Raw genomic sequence first — 15536 nt, 5'->3', positions numbered from 1 at the left:
ATACCGACAAAGTTTCATGGCTATAATTTAACCTTATTTGAATTTTTGCGGGGCTGCTCAGATTTTAATCCACACACGGCTGAAACTACTATTTTTTTTTTTCAATATTAAGTTTGTCATGTATGACAAAGAAAATAAAAAGGAATATAATATCCAATTTTTGTAAAAAGAAAACTGGAAAATTGAAGACATTGTTAAAGTCTCTGAGACACAAGCAATGGCCATTTTTCACTGTTTCTGAATATTCAATACACAAACAAGTAATTGCTCATGCTGGGAAATAATTAGCCCATTAATTGCCAAAGATAGCTGGAAGCAGAGAGTGTCTAAAAATGAAAATGATTTTAAAAAATAGATTTATCTGCTAATTGATGCAGTTCTAAATGAAATACACTGAGAGGCTTTTCTGACATTCTGCCTGCCACATTTACATCACTGTGGTGGAACATGTTGTAATTATATAGCCACACTGAACAGAACAAAACACAGGGAGAGTCAAGTTCATGAAACCTTGATGAAAGTTTACCAACCATGAATAATGCACAGGTATTGTTTTCTAAAAAATATAGATTACATTTGAAAATATAATGAAAATGAATTAAATAATGCTTCTCGTATTTATTTTTCGAGGGGGCTTAAATATGTACGTCAGGAAACAAATGTAAATGTCGCTTAATCCGTGAGTTTTGTTTGTCACAGTGGTTGTAATGCTATGCAGCGGCCCTCCGCCTGTGTTGGCATGTTTGTGTGAGCTCAGCTTTTTTTCCTGGTAGCATGTGCATGTCTTATTTGTTGTGTTTTGGTGGAGGGGGGAAAGGTGGTGGTGGGGTGTTGGCAAGAAGGCATTTCTCTCCCTCTCTGTACCTCCTGTTCTGTTATTTGCCCCTGTGCAGTGTGACCCTGTGCCCCATCACGCAGGCACGTCCCATTTGACATCTGCCTGTTTGCAGGAGGTGGGGGTGGGGGGGTATGCAAGGGGTGGGTTGCCCATATGGAGCTTCAACCCACCACCCCCCAAACTAGCCACACACACACACACACACACACACACACACACATACTTGCACTGCAACTCCAGCATCCCGTCTCCTGCTGCCTGCACCATTTGTCCCACCATGTACAGTTGAAGGTTTCTGTGTATAAAACTCCTATACCATAGTTTTGTTGGTTTTTTTTCCTGTGCATAAATAGTTGCTTGTTGCTTTTTTATTTTCATGATCTTACTGAAACAATAATTGCTATTGGTGCAAAAGTTAAGACACTTTGCTTATTGGACTTCCATCAAAAATGACTGACTTAACCAGATGCATCTTACCTTTATAAATATTACTTTTACCAGCTTCCTTTAGGCACCAACTGGGTTCATTGTAGATCCCCAGTTAGTTACTTAGAGGATCCCATGCTTGTATCACCTCTGGAGTTGTCATCGGCTGACTCTTATTGACTTGCCAAGGATCAGTTAATGACTATTGAGTATGGAAGGCTGGATGGATGGTCCACAGTTATCCTGTATGGATTACCCTCCTACACACTGATTCAGTTTGATGGATACACAATGAGGAGGCTGGTCACAGGACCGGCTCTAGGCTAACGAGCTCGGTGGAGTTTAAATGGTCCTGTGTAACACTGTCAAAAACTGGCGCTGATATTGCACTCTGTGACAGCACTTGTTCTGTCAAGGCCTGCTGCCTTTGTTTAACAGGCCGTTTAAGATAATACCTCTTATGGGCTTACAGTGAATTAGGCTGGTAACACATATTGTGACACAGCTGGTGCAGCAGTTTTTGCTATTACAGCACAGTAAACGAGGATTTAATGGTTTGGGAAATTAATCTCTATATACATTGGGTGGATTGTTACTTTCTAGGCTGATTGGGTGAATCCCATCCCATTTAAAAGCCACACAGATGGAGGATAAATCCAGTGTGGAAAAATGCATGCACTGTAGTTTTTATTCTGGGAACCAGTTAGCAAGTTTAGTAGTTAGCATGGGAAAGACAAAGATGTTGATGATAGTTCTTGAGCCATGCCTCATTTAAAAATTCATTTTGTCAGAAAAATGACAAATGACAAGTGATTCATTGACATATGTGCAAACATACATGGAAATACAGTACATAAGGCAAAAACAGAGTTTGTACAATGCTAACAAGCTTGAAAGTCAATATTTGCTATGACCACCTTCATTCTCCAGCACAGTTTGAGCTCTCTTAGGCAGCTTTTTCTCAGTTTTTATTTAGTAGTCTTCAGGAATTGTTCTTCTTTAAGGACATTCAAAGTTCTTTTTTGGATGTTGGCTGCCTGTTGTTCCATTCTTTGTCAAGATGATCCCACACTACTCCAAAAATGTTGAGTTCTGGCCTCCGGGGAGGCCAATCCATGGCTGAGAGAGTTCCACTGCATGTTTTTCTATATAGGTATGTTTTTACTGGCACTGTGTCAAGGTGAAAAATGAAGTTTCCTACAGCTTGCTCCAATTTTTTTAAGTACTCCCTATACAACAGGCAGAGATATGGCAAGTTTCTTACTCCAATAGCTAATTTAGAATCACCTTGTTGGGACAAAAATACTTTTTTTTATGTCTGTCTAAATGTGTTGAATGTGTCCCATTCAAGACATAGGATCAAAGTATGTATTTTTGTGGCAGGCTGCTAACCTCTGTGCCACGTCTGAAGAACTTTTTCTGTTTTTCACGGTCAGCTATATTGAGGAAATAGCATACTGTCAGTAGACGAGGATCTTTGATTTGTCCACTACTGCAACTGTATATCTCCTGTTTTTTTTGTCAGTCACTAATGTTCCTGTATTTTTTTTTTTATCTTTGTAAAATCTTGCAATCATATTTTCAATTTCCTTTATCAACTGTCAAGAAACTGGAATACAGACATCATCATCGACAGAACCCACAGGTACGTATTTCATCTCCGGCTCCTTTCATATGGGCAAAATACAGAATCACCAAAATCTGGGACTTTCCACCAGTTGCTCTTAGAACTGAAGCAGCTTCTCGGATGGGAGGTGAAATGTCTTCAAGGACGCTTTTCTTTCCAAGCTCCTTAGACTATGATGATCTGGATGACTGAGAACCTTCACAGACAATTACCAAAACTACTCCCAGTGCATTCATTGTTATATGCATGTGTGAATTGGTGAACGTGGTTTGTAGAAATGACTAGAAAAGAGCTATGAAAGCTGGAGAATATTTAGCAAAGGTATATAAATTTGTACATAAATCTGGCATTCACAGGTCAGTTTTTAACCATGGCCATGCAGCTTTTTTACTTTTGTTGCACTGATTCTCTACAACCCCAACTGCAAAAAAGTCGGGTCATTGTGTCAACGATTTGCAAATCTCTTAAGCTCATATTTTATTCACGATAGACCACAGAAAACACATTAACTGAGACATTTTTACAGTTTCATGAAAAAAAAATTATCACGTTTTGAATTTGATGGCAACATGTCTCAAAAAGGCTGCGACAGGGGAAACAAAAGCCTGGAAAAGTAAGTAGTACTAAACATAAACAGTTAGAGGAACATTTTGCAACTAATTAGGTTAATTAGTAACAGGTCAGTAACATGATTGGGTATAAAAAGAGCTTATTAGAGAGGCAGAGTTTCTTAGAAGTTAAGATGGGCAAAAATTCAACAGGCTGGGAAAAAGGAAAAAAAAACCCCACTTCTGTTCACACGATGTGGAACAGTTTCAGTCATGTTCGTTAACTTAAAATTGTGAAGATTATATATACAATGTCATCTGCTACACATAATATCGCTCCAAAAATCTGGAGCAATTTCTGTGTGCAAGGGACGATGGCAAAAATCAATACTAGATCAGGAGATTTGGGGCCTGATGTGGCACTGCATTAAAAACAAGGCATGATTCTTTCATGGAAATTACTGCCTGTGCTCAGTAACACTTCTAGAAATCACCGTCTGCTCCGTCACGCAAAGAAGAAGAAGAAGGCTTATGTGAACATAAGCCAGAAACATCACCATTGTCTCTGGGCCAACGCTCATTTAAAATGGACTGAGACAAAGAGGAAAACTGTTCTGTGGTTAGACAAATTGAAATTTGAAATTCTTTTTAGAAAATGTGGAAGCCATGAATGGCTTTTTGTCAGAGCTTAGTTCAAAAACATGCATCTATGATGGTATAGGAGTGCATTAGTGTCTGTGGAATTGGCAGCTTACAGATATGGAAAGGCTCCATCGATGCTAAAAGGTATATACATGTTTTATAGTGACATTTGCACCCATCATGAAGACGTTTTTTCAGGGGACGCCTTGCACATTTTAGCACAACAATGCTAAACTGCATACTGCATCTATCAACACAACATGGCTAGTAGATGAGTATGGGTGCTGAAGTGGCCTGCCTGCAGTCCAGACCTTTCACCAACTGAAAACATTTAGTGCAACATGAAAAGAAATCCCAGGACTGCTGATGAGCTACAATCCTCAATCAGACAGGAATGGGAAAACATTCCCCTCCCAGATTCCAGCAACTAGCCTCTTCAGGTCCCAGATGTTTACGAGCTGATCTTTAAGGAAGAGCGGATGCTGCACAGTGGTAAACATGGCCCAAATTTCTGGAGACGTGCTGCTGCCATCAGATTCAAAATGACCTTAGTTTTCTTAAATTTCACATTTCAGAATAACATTCAGGGGAGTCATTCGAACAACTTGCTTCTTGACAGTTTAATATGTCAGACTCCATCCAGAGTCCATATATATATTTCTGTATGTGTGTGTGTTTGTAAGCCTGTATGTATGCATCTATATGCATGTGTCCCTATGTATGTATATGTGTATCAGGGAGTAATTATGGAGAATAAAGGCCTACTTGTACGGAGTGAAACTGTGGGTTTTGAAGTGAGATGGGAGATGATTTTCTGTTTGGCTGAGCAGGCTCAATGGTCCTATTCAACTAGCCCCCTTACTGCCCATTGTCCTACCACCACCAGCCCTTCACACACACACACACACACACACACACACACACATAGGGCTGTAGTGGAATTGGAGAGGAGCCCGGGGGAGAAAAAGCGGTGAAGAGTTGGGGGATGAGGGAGGTCCAGCTGAAGCAGAGAGTGAAGTGAGTAAGAAAAGGTGCAAAGGAAGATTTCTGAATGAGGTACAGAAGTAGAAATAGCGTCATGATGCTTAAATTGTATCTCTGTAACACTCCCAAACTGTTATATATCAGTTGCTCTTGGATTTTATCCTTGTGTACACAATTTACCCTAGTCAGCTGTCCTGAAGCATGGCTGTGAGCTGTCATCATTTGTTGTCACATTGGTATGTGGTCAGTTCTATCAATGTGTGTATTTTAAAGACACAATTTGGGGCATGTTGATATCTGCTCTTCTCAGGTTAAGATTACATACACAATGACCATGTCATACTCTAAGTTAGACCTCTTATCCAGTGGTTAACCAGTACTACATGACTCCTCCCAGAAAAGGCCCTCAGACAATACAAACACACGGTGGTCAGACAATAGTCTGGCAAGGAGAGAGAGGAACTCACACCCGTCAGGGGTTAATAATCGTCTGTCACTGGTTTGGAGCCTATTAGGACATTGATCTGACTGTGCCTTTTATGCCACCTGGGGAAAAGGAATGTGTCGGGTCTCCTATTGTGTCTGTCTGTGTCTGGGAGAGCATCGAGTGGTCATACCCTCTGTGTGTGTGAGCGTGAGAGTCAAAGAGAGGTCAGTCAGAGCGGAATGGGCCGGAGCGTCACACTGTGCAGCGACAGTGGAGGGTTGGATATTCTTGAGGTCAGCTGGTCAAAGGTCATTCAGCCCTTATGTTGATTTCAAAGCAGAAATCACTGCATGTGGAAAATTGCATTTAAACATGTATGAAATGAATACAATGCTATCATAGCAATGTTCGTCCAGGATCGACACTGCAACTGACCAAGCATGTTCTCTCATTTAGTTAGCAATAGCCAGGAAGTTAGCTAATGCTATTAAAAACTATCAAAAGCAAACCACCATTAGTAACCTGCATTTGGCTTACAGCAAACCTAATTGGATAATATATTTCTTATATTGCAAAAATTAATAATGACATACACCGACCAGCACATAAACACATGCATAAGCCCATTCAACATAACGCTCACTCTATCATCGAAGACATGCAGCCTGAGCAGTTAAGTGATAATAAAGACATGAGCAACTTTTGCAACAGCTTAACTTTTACACAAACAAATGACATCCACAAACTGAGTTTCAGTCATAGCTTCTCCTGCTTGTTAGATAAATTCATCTCCTCCTCTTTTTGAAACATTATTTCATAATGAAATGTCTCAGTCAAACTCATTTGTTAATTCAGTTAAGCAACATTTTGTTTACTTATTATAAGCAACTGTCTGAGTAACCTGTAAACTTAGGAACAGTCATAATTTATTTGGAGTAGAGCCTTTAACATGTAGTCTTTGTGGAGGATTGTGAAAACCAGGTGAGGGAGGAGAAACAGTGTTAGTTGGAGGCAGTATAAAAATGCCACAAAACATGTCATTGTAAAATGACTGCATGTCAAAGTAAGATGTGATGAATGCAAAATCCAAAATATTAAAGCATCTGAATTAAAGCAAAGTGCTTACACGCACTGGTTCAGTCAGCATTAAAACTTCCACCAGGCAGGCATATAGGCATGTGGTAATTATGCTGAAGATAGTTTTCTGTGTTCTGTGTTTCTATGAGGCATTTGTCATGCTGCTAAATAACATCTGGGAGATTGCACTGTGTTTTGCTTATGTTATATGAAATAAAAGAGATAAATAAATGAGATATGCTGAGCAATGTTTTTAACATGTGAGTTAATATAAGTTTGGTGGACTGTAGGAAGACAAGCAAACCCTTTCCCCCCCAGTTCTGTCTTTTTGGACAACCATCTGTTAGACCTCAGACTTAGCGAAAACACTCAGATGACACAGCTGGGGTTTAGAGTGGGGAGAGGAGGGTATTTAAATGTTTGTGGCTACCAGTTGGTTGGCCATGTAGTCAGAGTTGAACTTGAAGATGGAAAAAAAGGTGGTGAGGTTTTGGTTATAGGATAAGGGGAAGGCAAATATTGGTTATAGTTTGGATAAGATGCCCTCTGAAATGAAAATTAGGCAGTTTTGCATCCTCTGAAGTGAGAGATCGGCCGCTACGTGTGTGTATGTGTGGAGGGGGTCCTCTGTTGGCAGGACAATGAGACAGTGGGAGCTGCAGCAGCAGTTTGCTGAAAGATGACTCATCCTTTGCCGTCTTCCAAAATCCCATCTCCTCCCACATCTGTCCTTCTTTTTTGTCTCCTCATCCAAATGCTTTCTCTTTTGGGCATCTTCTAACCTCCTTCTCTTCTTCTGCCGTCCCTCTTTGCTAAAAATAATTGTGTGTTTCTCTTTGCAAACATTAGCTCATTTTAAGGTTTTAGCATAGGTGTTATGATTTTCAGGGTAAAATTTTTTTAATCTAATCTAATCATTTTTTTGGTAATTAAAAATGACATTAGGCAAGAAAATCCCCCCAGCAGACTAGTAACTAGAAACTCAGAAAGACTTTCAGTTAATATGAGGAACCAGCTGAATTGTAGTGGAAATTTCCTACCAAATTAGGGGTTAGCTCAGACAGTCTAACAAAAAGATTCCTGCATAATGAATTGAAGTTACTCGTATCTCTTCATGGGAACCTTTGTCTCTCCCATACTTCTGGAAAATAAACTGAAGCACAAAAATGTGTCATAAGCACTCTCAAATTATATTTGTGAGCGCTCAAAAACAAAGTATGTGCCCCTTGGCAGGCTTATTTATGTTTGTGCTTATTTGGTAACTCTGGTCCAGGGAACACCAGGTGATCTGGCTTGGTACGGAAGGTCAATTCTGTGATGTCACTTCCCCTTCCTCTCCGGATATTCCCAGCATTCTACTGCCAGCAGCCGGGAACTCTGGGAACTGAGAGCAGGAAGCCTGGCTCCTTTGCAAGAGTGAAAATTAAAAGAAGGCAAATAGCCTAGGATTAGTCGAGATATTACGTGATATTTCTGCAGCAGTGAATGACTCATCATTTTCTGCGAAATGTATTCAAATCTGTGTGAATCTAATTGAGATTGTGTGTGAAATATCTGTGAAACACCAACAGAGAAATATTCCCCCCTCCTGGCTTTTCTTCATGTCTTTTTTGTCTGGATTATTTTGTCCTCATCCTTTTGAATGAGAGAGCACACCAAACCTTCTCCCCTTTAACTCCACCTAGTACATTAATCAAAGCCCACTATAGGCTATCTCAAAATACAGTGTAATAACAATGAAAAGCATTAGAGGTTAAAATACTCTATAATACAGCTTAAGAATAAGAATAACTTTGCTGATCCCAAAGGGAAATTCATATGTTTGACATAGCTCGTCTGCTGGCTGTGAGTGCGAATGATTTCTCTGTTTTACAATGGTGAGAGAGGAGTCTCCCAGTACTGATGTTTTTTGTTCCATCAAGATGCTGTAAAGTGTGTTATCAGAGTTATTCAAGATGGCATACACCCTGATAATAATGCGTAATTACAATGCAAGAAGTATGTTGGGATACTCTGTAATACAGTTTGCACCCCTGATAATAAAGAAGTGGAGGTTAGGATTCTCTATAACAGAGCCTGGATAATAATGTGTAATTACAATGGAATGAAAATTTTATGTTGATAAAAATTAGACTGAAACAATTACATGATAAATGCCAGGAAATAGCCACTTAGGTCTGGGGCTATATCATGAAGTGCTAATACACTATTCTTATCAAGGTCTAAGAAGAGATCCTTTTATTACCGTAAGTATGCAAAACATCTATGTGACATGAAAATATCACATTCATATAAACCAACACGGCCATGGCTATAATTATTAGCACATTATGGGATTAACATTGTAGGATCATACAATATAATTTATGGCCAGGATAGTTTGAGATCCATGCAATAAATAACAGAAGAATTTATTGATGATTGTTGTATGGTGATCCTAATAGTATTTTCACCCTTACATGTCTCAAACAGTTTATTTACTTATAATATTAGGAAACCTTTCTTATTTAGATTTGTTGATAGAGTCCCCGAGCACCTGAAAGTATACCATAAACATGCATACTGTGTCATTTTTGATACTGTCACCAAGGAGAAGTATATTTTTTCAGCTGTTATCGTCAGTGTATGTAATTCAAGTGTGTATGGTTGCATGTTGGTGCTCTTTCTATGATGTTCACCGCAAAACACATTAAAGACTGTACACAGTATTTGTTCAGTGAAGCAGAAAGACTGCAACATCCGGAAGGAGGGAGGGGAACATGAGCGTTTGGCTCTAAACCTTAAATGATGGGGACCTCTGCTGGTAACATTTCACATGATATTTTTTTTGAGTAGGAAATACCACAAAGGCGTATATTTTAGCAAACAAGATTGTTTATAATGATATTCATCTACCTGGTCTGTTCATTTTTCAGATGACTTTTTATGTTCTGTGCCACCACACATTGAGTCAGGGAAGCTGATTCAGTCTAAACTCTTAAGTGCTATAAAATTTTTGATCCAAGCAAAAATTCAAAACCATACAGAAAACACAGATGTTGCTTATAATGTGTTATAACTGGTAAATGCAAGACGAAGTAACAGTAACAAACAAGAAGCAACTGAAAAACATAGTATTGACTTTTTTTTTAATTGGTGACAACACCGCTGAGACAAAGCCATATTTTGTTACTGTGGTGGTTTGTGTCGTATCCCTTTATGTTGACTGAGCAGCAGTGGTTCCTCATCTCAGTCAGTTTGCCTTGAGGAGCCCTTCATCTGTTAAAAAAAAAAAAAAGCAGAAATACATTAAATGCTTCTGTTTGGACCAGCATGTATGGGAAACTTGATGCATTTACAGGAATTGATTCAAACTGAGCTGTAACTTTTACTTGTATTTATCATGCATCAGCAGTTTTTACAGTGAGCAGTAGTCTTTTCCTTTATAGGTTAGTAAACTGGGATCACTGCTCTGTTGCTTGACCCAATTTGGGCTATTACTTGTTGAACAAATGACCTAAGAGCATATTTTTCTAGAAACCTTTGTGAAATCTCAGTTTTTTAAAAGGTGCTCATACTTGCTGATGATTAACGCGATGCTGATCAACTGCAACTGATTAGTAGCTACTTACCATTTTAATCCCTTTGGAAGCAGTAAGGGTGTAATTAGTTTTTTCACAGGTCTGCACAGAGTCCTTTGAAAAACCTTACTCACACGATTGTAATTTGTCCCTCCATAAAAATATCTTTAAAGAAATATATATTTAACGCAACAACAACAAATCAAAACTCTTCACACTTCTTGCTAATGATGTCATGTAAGTAACATTAGTCAATCAGTCAGTCTTCACAGAACGGCATTGGTTGAGTTGAAGCTCAATATCAACAAACAATCAGAGAGAGATAGAGAAGGGCTGTTTAAGAGGAGGAGGAGGAGTAAGCTCATGCCTAACAACAGTAATTCCAAATGACATTTGAGCAGCTGTGACAGACTGTGTTCTTGCTCATGAAATGGCAACCAGCATGAAAAATGCCCCTTTCTGCAATAAATGTTTATGTTTCCCAGCACAAACACCCATTAAAGTGGCCCCTTTCGCATTTTTTCTCATACAACATAATGTTCCCATTTAATCATTATAATTACACCGCATGAGAAACATGTGAAAGAAGCCACTTCCATGAGTAAATCCTGAGATGCAAGACGACCGGAGCTACGTGTTTTTAACATTGTTGTTTTTCTTTTTCTTTTCTTTTTTTTTTGATGTAGTAGCATAATGAACTCTCAGTAATGTTTTTTTTTTTTCCGACTGTGTGTGTGTGTGTGTATGATCACTGGTTAAAACTGTTTTGATGTGATGATGTGGTTTAGCCATAAGGGTTAGAGGGTTTTTTTTTTTTTTAAATGTTGTTTGAAAATTAGGTTTTGTGTTTACATATGAAGAAAAAACAAGGCTGGGAGATTTCTTTTTTAAGTGTCTTAGCCATGGACTCTGAATCTGTGGGATTTCTTTGAGATAAATGTGTCTTTATTTTTATTTGCATCCTGCCACAGTTCTGCTCCGTTATACTTGTTTTATTTTCTCACCATCTTTCATCACCCCGCAGTACTCCTCACACTCTGCCTTGCTGTAGAACTTGTTGCTGTTGGCCTGGCAGAAGCCCTGTTTATAGGCCACACACAGGCCAGCGGTGGAGTCAAAAGCCCAGATGGGAGGCTTCCCTGTGCAGGGCTGAGCATCCATAGGTAGACGGCACACAGCTGAAATCACAAAAGAGATACACGCAATGTACTATAGGCAATATTCATTCGTGGTGTGCCACAAGAGTCTCAAGTAGAACATGAATTGCACTTTGTAAAGCAGTTGCAGTCTCTTTCTCTGTGGCTGTTATAAGGAGCCTCGTTGAAAACAAGTACAGCAGCTTCTCATAGAAAATGAGAGTGTTCTTCTGTTTACATGTGATTTGGAAACCCCAGTTGAATCCGTTATTAAATGTTGGAACAAGCCTCCAAAAAGCCTGAATTTGCACGTCTGTTGCACAGATATCCATGCACATTTGCAAATGTGTGTTCGTGTTTGTGTTCGTTTTTTCTTACCTTCGGTGCGGCAACTCTGCAAACAGTCCCTTTCACTTTCAAAGTTGTTCTGATTGCCCAAACATCCTCCATACTTGAAGAGCTCGCAGTTCATTGAAGAGGAGTTGTAGTAGTAACGCTGGTGGAGCCCGAAACATGGTCCTGTGTCTGGTGCTGCTTTACAGGCCTCTGTGGGAACAGCGAGGGAATATTCATATGCATAAGAAAATATACAACATGAGAATCAGAACTTGATCATTTGCATAAGCTGATATCCTACCAGTCCCATTGAACATAGCTGTATCATCACCAGAGCCCTCCACATCTGGAGCCAAAGAAGGCACCGCATTTCTCCTCACGCGCTGTTTAATGCAGACACACAGGCTCAGAGATACAAAGATGACTCAACCACAAATAATCTACGTTATACTAGATAAAATGATCTCCTATAATGTACTCTCTCACATGGATTGTATGATGGCCTTGTAATTCATTTATGACAAATTCTACCATAAAACTCAAACTCCTGAGTACAAAGGACAACAGATGTTCTTTTATGCATTTTAAAGGAGCATATGCATAAAATATTCAGTGTTAAATACCTGAGGCTTAGAGTGAGTTGTGGCTGTTGCCACCTCCTCTCCGGGAACACAGTCACCTGCAGATCAAGTGAAATAATGTAATTTGTTCATTTACTTCATCTATAGCCTAAAATGTCGTTTTAAATGTTGTGAATAACAGTTCAATTCTTCAGTTTAATGTGTTTTTGTTTTTTATTTTAGTGTGTGTGTGTGTGTGTGTGTGTGTGTGTGTGTGAGAGCGAGCCTGGAATTTCACGTCTTACGTAAAGAGGTAGAGCATACGCAAGGAAGGAGCCCATGAAGAGTGTAGATCTGGGCTGATTTCTTTAAAATGTAAAAACTAGAGTACTGATCTCGGAGGAGGACTGTACACTTATCACTCCATTTTAGAAGAGTGTTAGTGTGTGTGATAATCTGTCTATGTGTGTGCCTGTGTGTGTGGGCTGTACCTTTGTCCTGTTTAATGATAATATTGGCGTCACTCATTCCCTGGTCTTTAACCAGTCTTTTAAAGTCATCCAGGACAGTGTTTCTCACAGTCATAGTTCGACCTGAAGAAGACACAATCATTTGGAAAATAAAAACCTTAAAATGGCAGGAAGACTTCAGGATAGGAGGGTGTTCTTTACTTCGCCTGATTATCACTATAACAACAATCAAGTGTATAGTGAAGGACTGTCAAATGAATCCATTTTGGTTTACATTTTTAGGAAGTGTTTACTCACTGTAAAGCTTAACTGAGGTGGTCTTATTGCCTGATAACTTCTGCTTGCTCATTATTACTATGGCGTACTCATTGTAATTTGAGTGAACCACGTATGCATCCACGTCTGCCCCCCACTCTGTGAGAAGGAGAGTACAGGGAGAGTCATAATATCGAAAAATCCGCTGTACAAAAGCTCATGAGCAGCATTATTTAAACAGATTAAAGACATACTTGCAACATGATAGAAGAATCGTCCTGGTGTGGTGGTCAGCTCATAATCCGCGATCCTCTCCATGCATGTTCCTCGTCTTCAAACACACACACACACACACACACACACACACACACACACACACACACACACACACACACACACACACACACACACACACACACACACACACAGTTTAAAAGCAGTTAATGTGTAGAGAGATTCATTTGAGGAAACATGTTTAATTGTATTTACCGATACCGAGCAGATCGCATTAATGTTACAGCTGCTACTGGTATTTTACAGCTTGGTAGCTTCTTTTACAGCAGATTCTCAGAATTTGGTAGCTTTCATAAATAAAATTCATCCAACAAAATTAAATATTATGTTTTTTTTGTGCCAGATTTCTCTTAAATTTTGATTAATCCAGTTTCCCTCAATATGTCTGGTAAAATGTTTCAAATGAGTAAATTAGCAAAAACAAACAACAAAAAACAATTTTTTGTAAAAACCCACCCAGCTTAAAGGGAACACAATAGTGGACAGTGTGTTCAGCTGTCAGAAATACATGCTTGCTGTACATTACTGTTTGTGTCCACACAGCCATGCATTTTTTACTAACCTCAGTGAAGTTCGAGTCACCTTGAGTTTGCCTTCATTATCACCTCTCTGAAGTACCAGTTTTCCGATGGCTGCACCTGACTTGTAACGTTGCATATAGGGACATGTGGATGCAATGGCAATATCGTGCCATGTTCCCAAATACTGTCAGGAGAAGTTAACAAAAGGAAGATTTTCACAAATTGATATAAAACTTACAGACTGTTTAACTAAACATCTGGTATAAAAATAAAGATGTTACAAATATAGATTATTAAAAACAATATAGTTAGATGTTGTTTTAACGCTGGATTTAAAGCAAAAAGTCAACTTTAACTAAACTATTTTAAACTTTGAATTTGTTTTAAAAATACAAGTTTGGAGAGGTCCTTGTGGTCTACATCTAAAGGAAGCGTTTACTTTGGACCTTCTTAGTCCTGAGAATACAAGTGATTTGAAGCAATCATTTGACTGGATCATAAAGGATGTTTTGCAATGAGAAATAAAGATAAATATTACCTTAGGCTTGCTCTGTCATAGTTATCTATGTGCACTCAATGGACTCATACCGGACCTTTGCCCTGTGCAACTAACAGCTCTATTTTCCATTATAAAAGCCCTCAGCATATTATCCTTGTATTTTTAGGTTTCCTCTGCTTAAGATTAAGGCTTAAAGAAATGTTCAGTAAACAGTAAAAGAAATAAAATGTTAGAAATTTAAATATACAGGAAAAGGGCATACCAGCATCTCCTGCTTTTAACTTTTTGCATTTAGCACTTCTCAGAATTATGCAATATTCACAGTATTATAGAATATTAACAAGAGTGCAGAACTCGAGCACTTACCTGGGTTAAATCAAAGTTTTCCTGTGTGGGGTAAAGCGGGTCTGTGAGTACAGGGAGCCCCTCGAGGCTCCAGGTCCATCCCAGGACCAGCAGAGTAACCACAGTCGCTGCTTTCTGCATCTCGCCAGCCTGTCTCTCCACGCGTTGGTAACAATGTCCCCTAAGTATGAACCATCAAAACAGCCCCCTCTCACCTCTTGAATAGGAGACAGTGCATTGAACTGTTATGGGCTATGTTTGCCGTGCCCCCCTCGTGTACTCACCCCCCCCCCCCCACCCCCCACCCCCACAGCTGAGTAAAAACAAACAAGTAAAAGAGCAAAGTTCTGATTTTGTGTATCTCACCTTGTATTTTGTCTCATCTCACCTGACCACAGTAATGCAAACAAATCAATACTTTTCATGATTTGAGGGACTAATGAGTAACAATAGCATACTAGTTCATCCTAATGTGTATAAGTTAGAGAAGGTATCTTTTCTGAACTACAGAGCCCATAATGCTTTGGGGGCATATACAAAAAGTTACGTATCTTGGCGAGTAAGTTGCCGGCTACAGCTCCACCTTGTAATACCTAAATAACTATTGGTAGCTCAAGCTTGCACTTTGTACCAGTGGATGTACAGACCAGGACCCCACGATCACACTGGAACCTGAAAAATGTTATATTATTATTCACAGACAGGTTAGAGAGCAAAGAGGACCAGATATGACTGGATAGTAGGTTATGGAATCACATATCTGATCCCATTTCAGAATCACATTTCTGAGGGCTTGGATTGGACTGATGTATGATTCCAGACATGTGTAAATTGTAACATTATAAAGTTACTAAACTGTAACTTTATAATGTGAAACCATGATGTTGGAGTAAATTTACAAGGTATCCACATGCATGCATGATTCTGTTTCAGTTCTCTGCCTCCATGTCCCGTTGGGGAGCGGTGCAGCCCATTTTGAAAATGAATCCTT

General features: G+C 39.2%; 1 protein-coding gene across 1 annotated transcript; it reads right to left on the bottom strand.

Annotated features, from left to right (window-relative positions):
- Positions 1-9680: 9680 nt before the first annotated feature.
- On the bottom strand, positions 9681-14770 carry LOC116335209 (protein AMBP-like). Its single transcript, XM_031758835.2, has 10 exons — positions 14567-14770; positions 13743-13885; positions 13141-13217; positions 12929-13045; positions 12653-12754; positions 12225-12280; positions 11903-11984; positions 11644-11811; positions 11134-11307; positions 9681-9827 (listed from the first exon to the last, which is right to left on the bottom strand). The coding sequence occupies exons 1-10, from the start codon at positions 14684-14686 to the stop codon at positions 9802-9804; spliced, it is 1065 nt and encodes a 354-aa protein (XP_031614695.1). The 5' UTR covers positions 14687-14770; the 3' UTR covers positions 9681-9801.
- Positions 14771-15536: the final 766 nt, after the last annotated feature.

Source organism: Oreochromis aureus, linkage group 7, assembly GCF_013358895.1.
Source record: "Oreochromis aureus strain Israel breed Guangdong linkage group 7, ZZ_aureus, whole genome shotgun sequence".
In the NCBI taxonomy this organism is placed as follows: domain Eukaryota; kingdom Metazoa; phylum Chordata; class Actinopteri; order Cichliformes; family Cichlidae; genus Oreochromis; species Oreochromis aureus.
The sequence above is the reverse complement of the archived record's forward strand: the minus strand, read 5'-3'. Positions and strand labels throughout refer to the sequence as shown.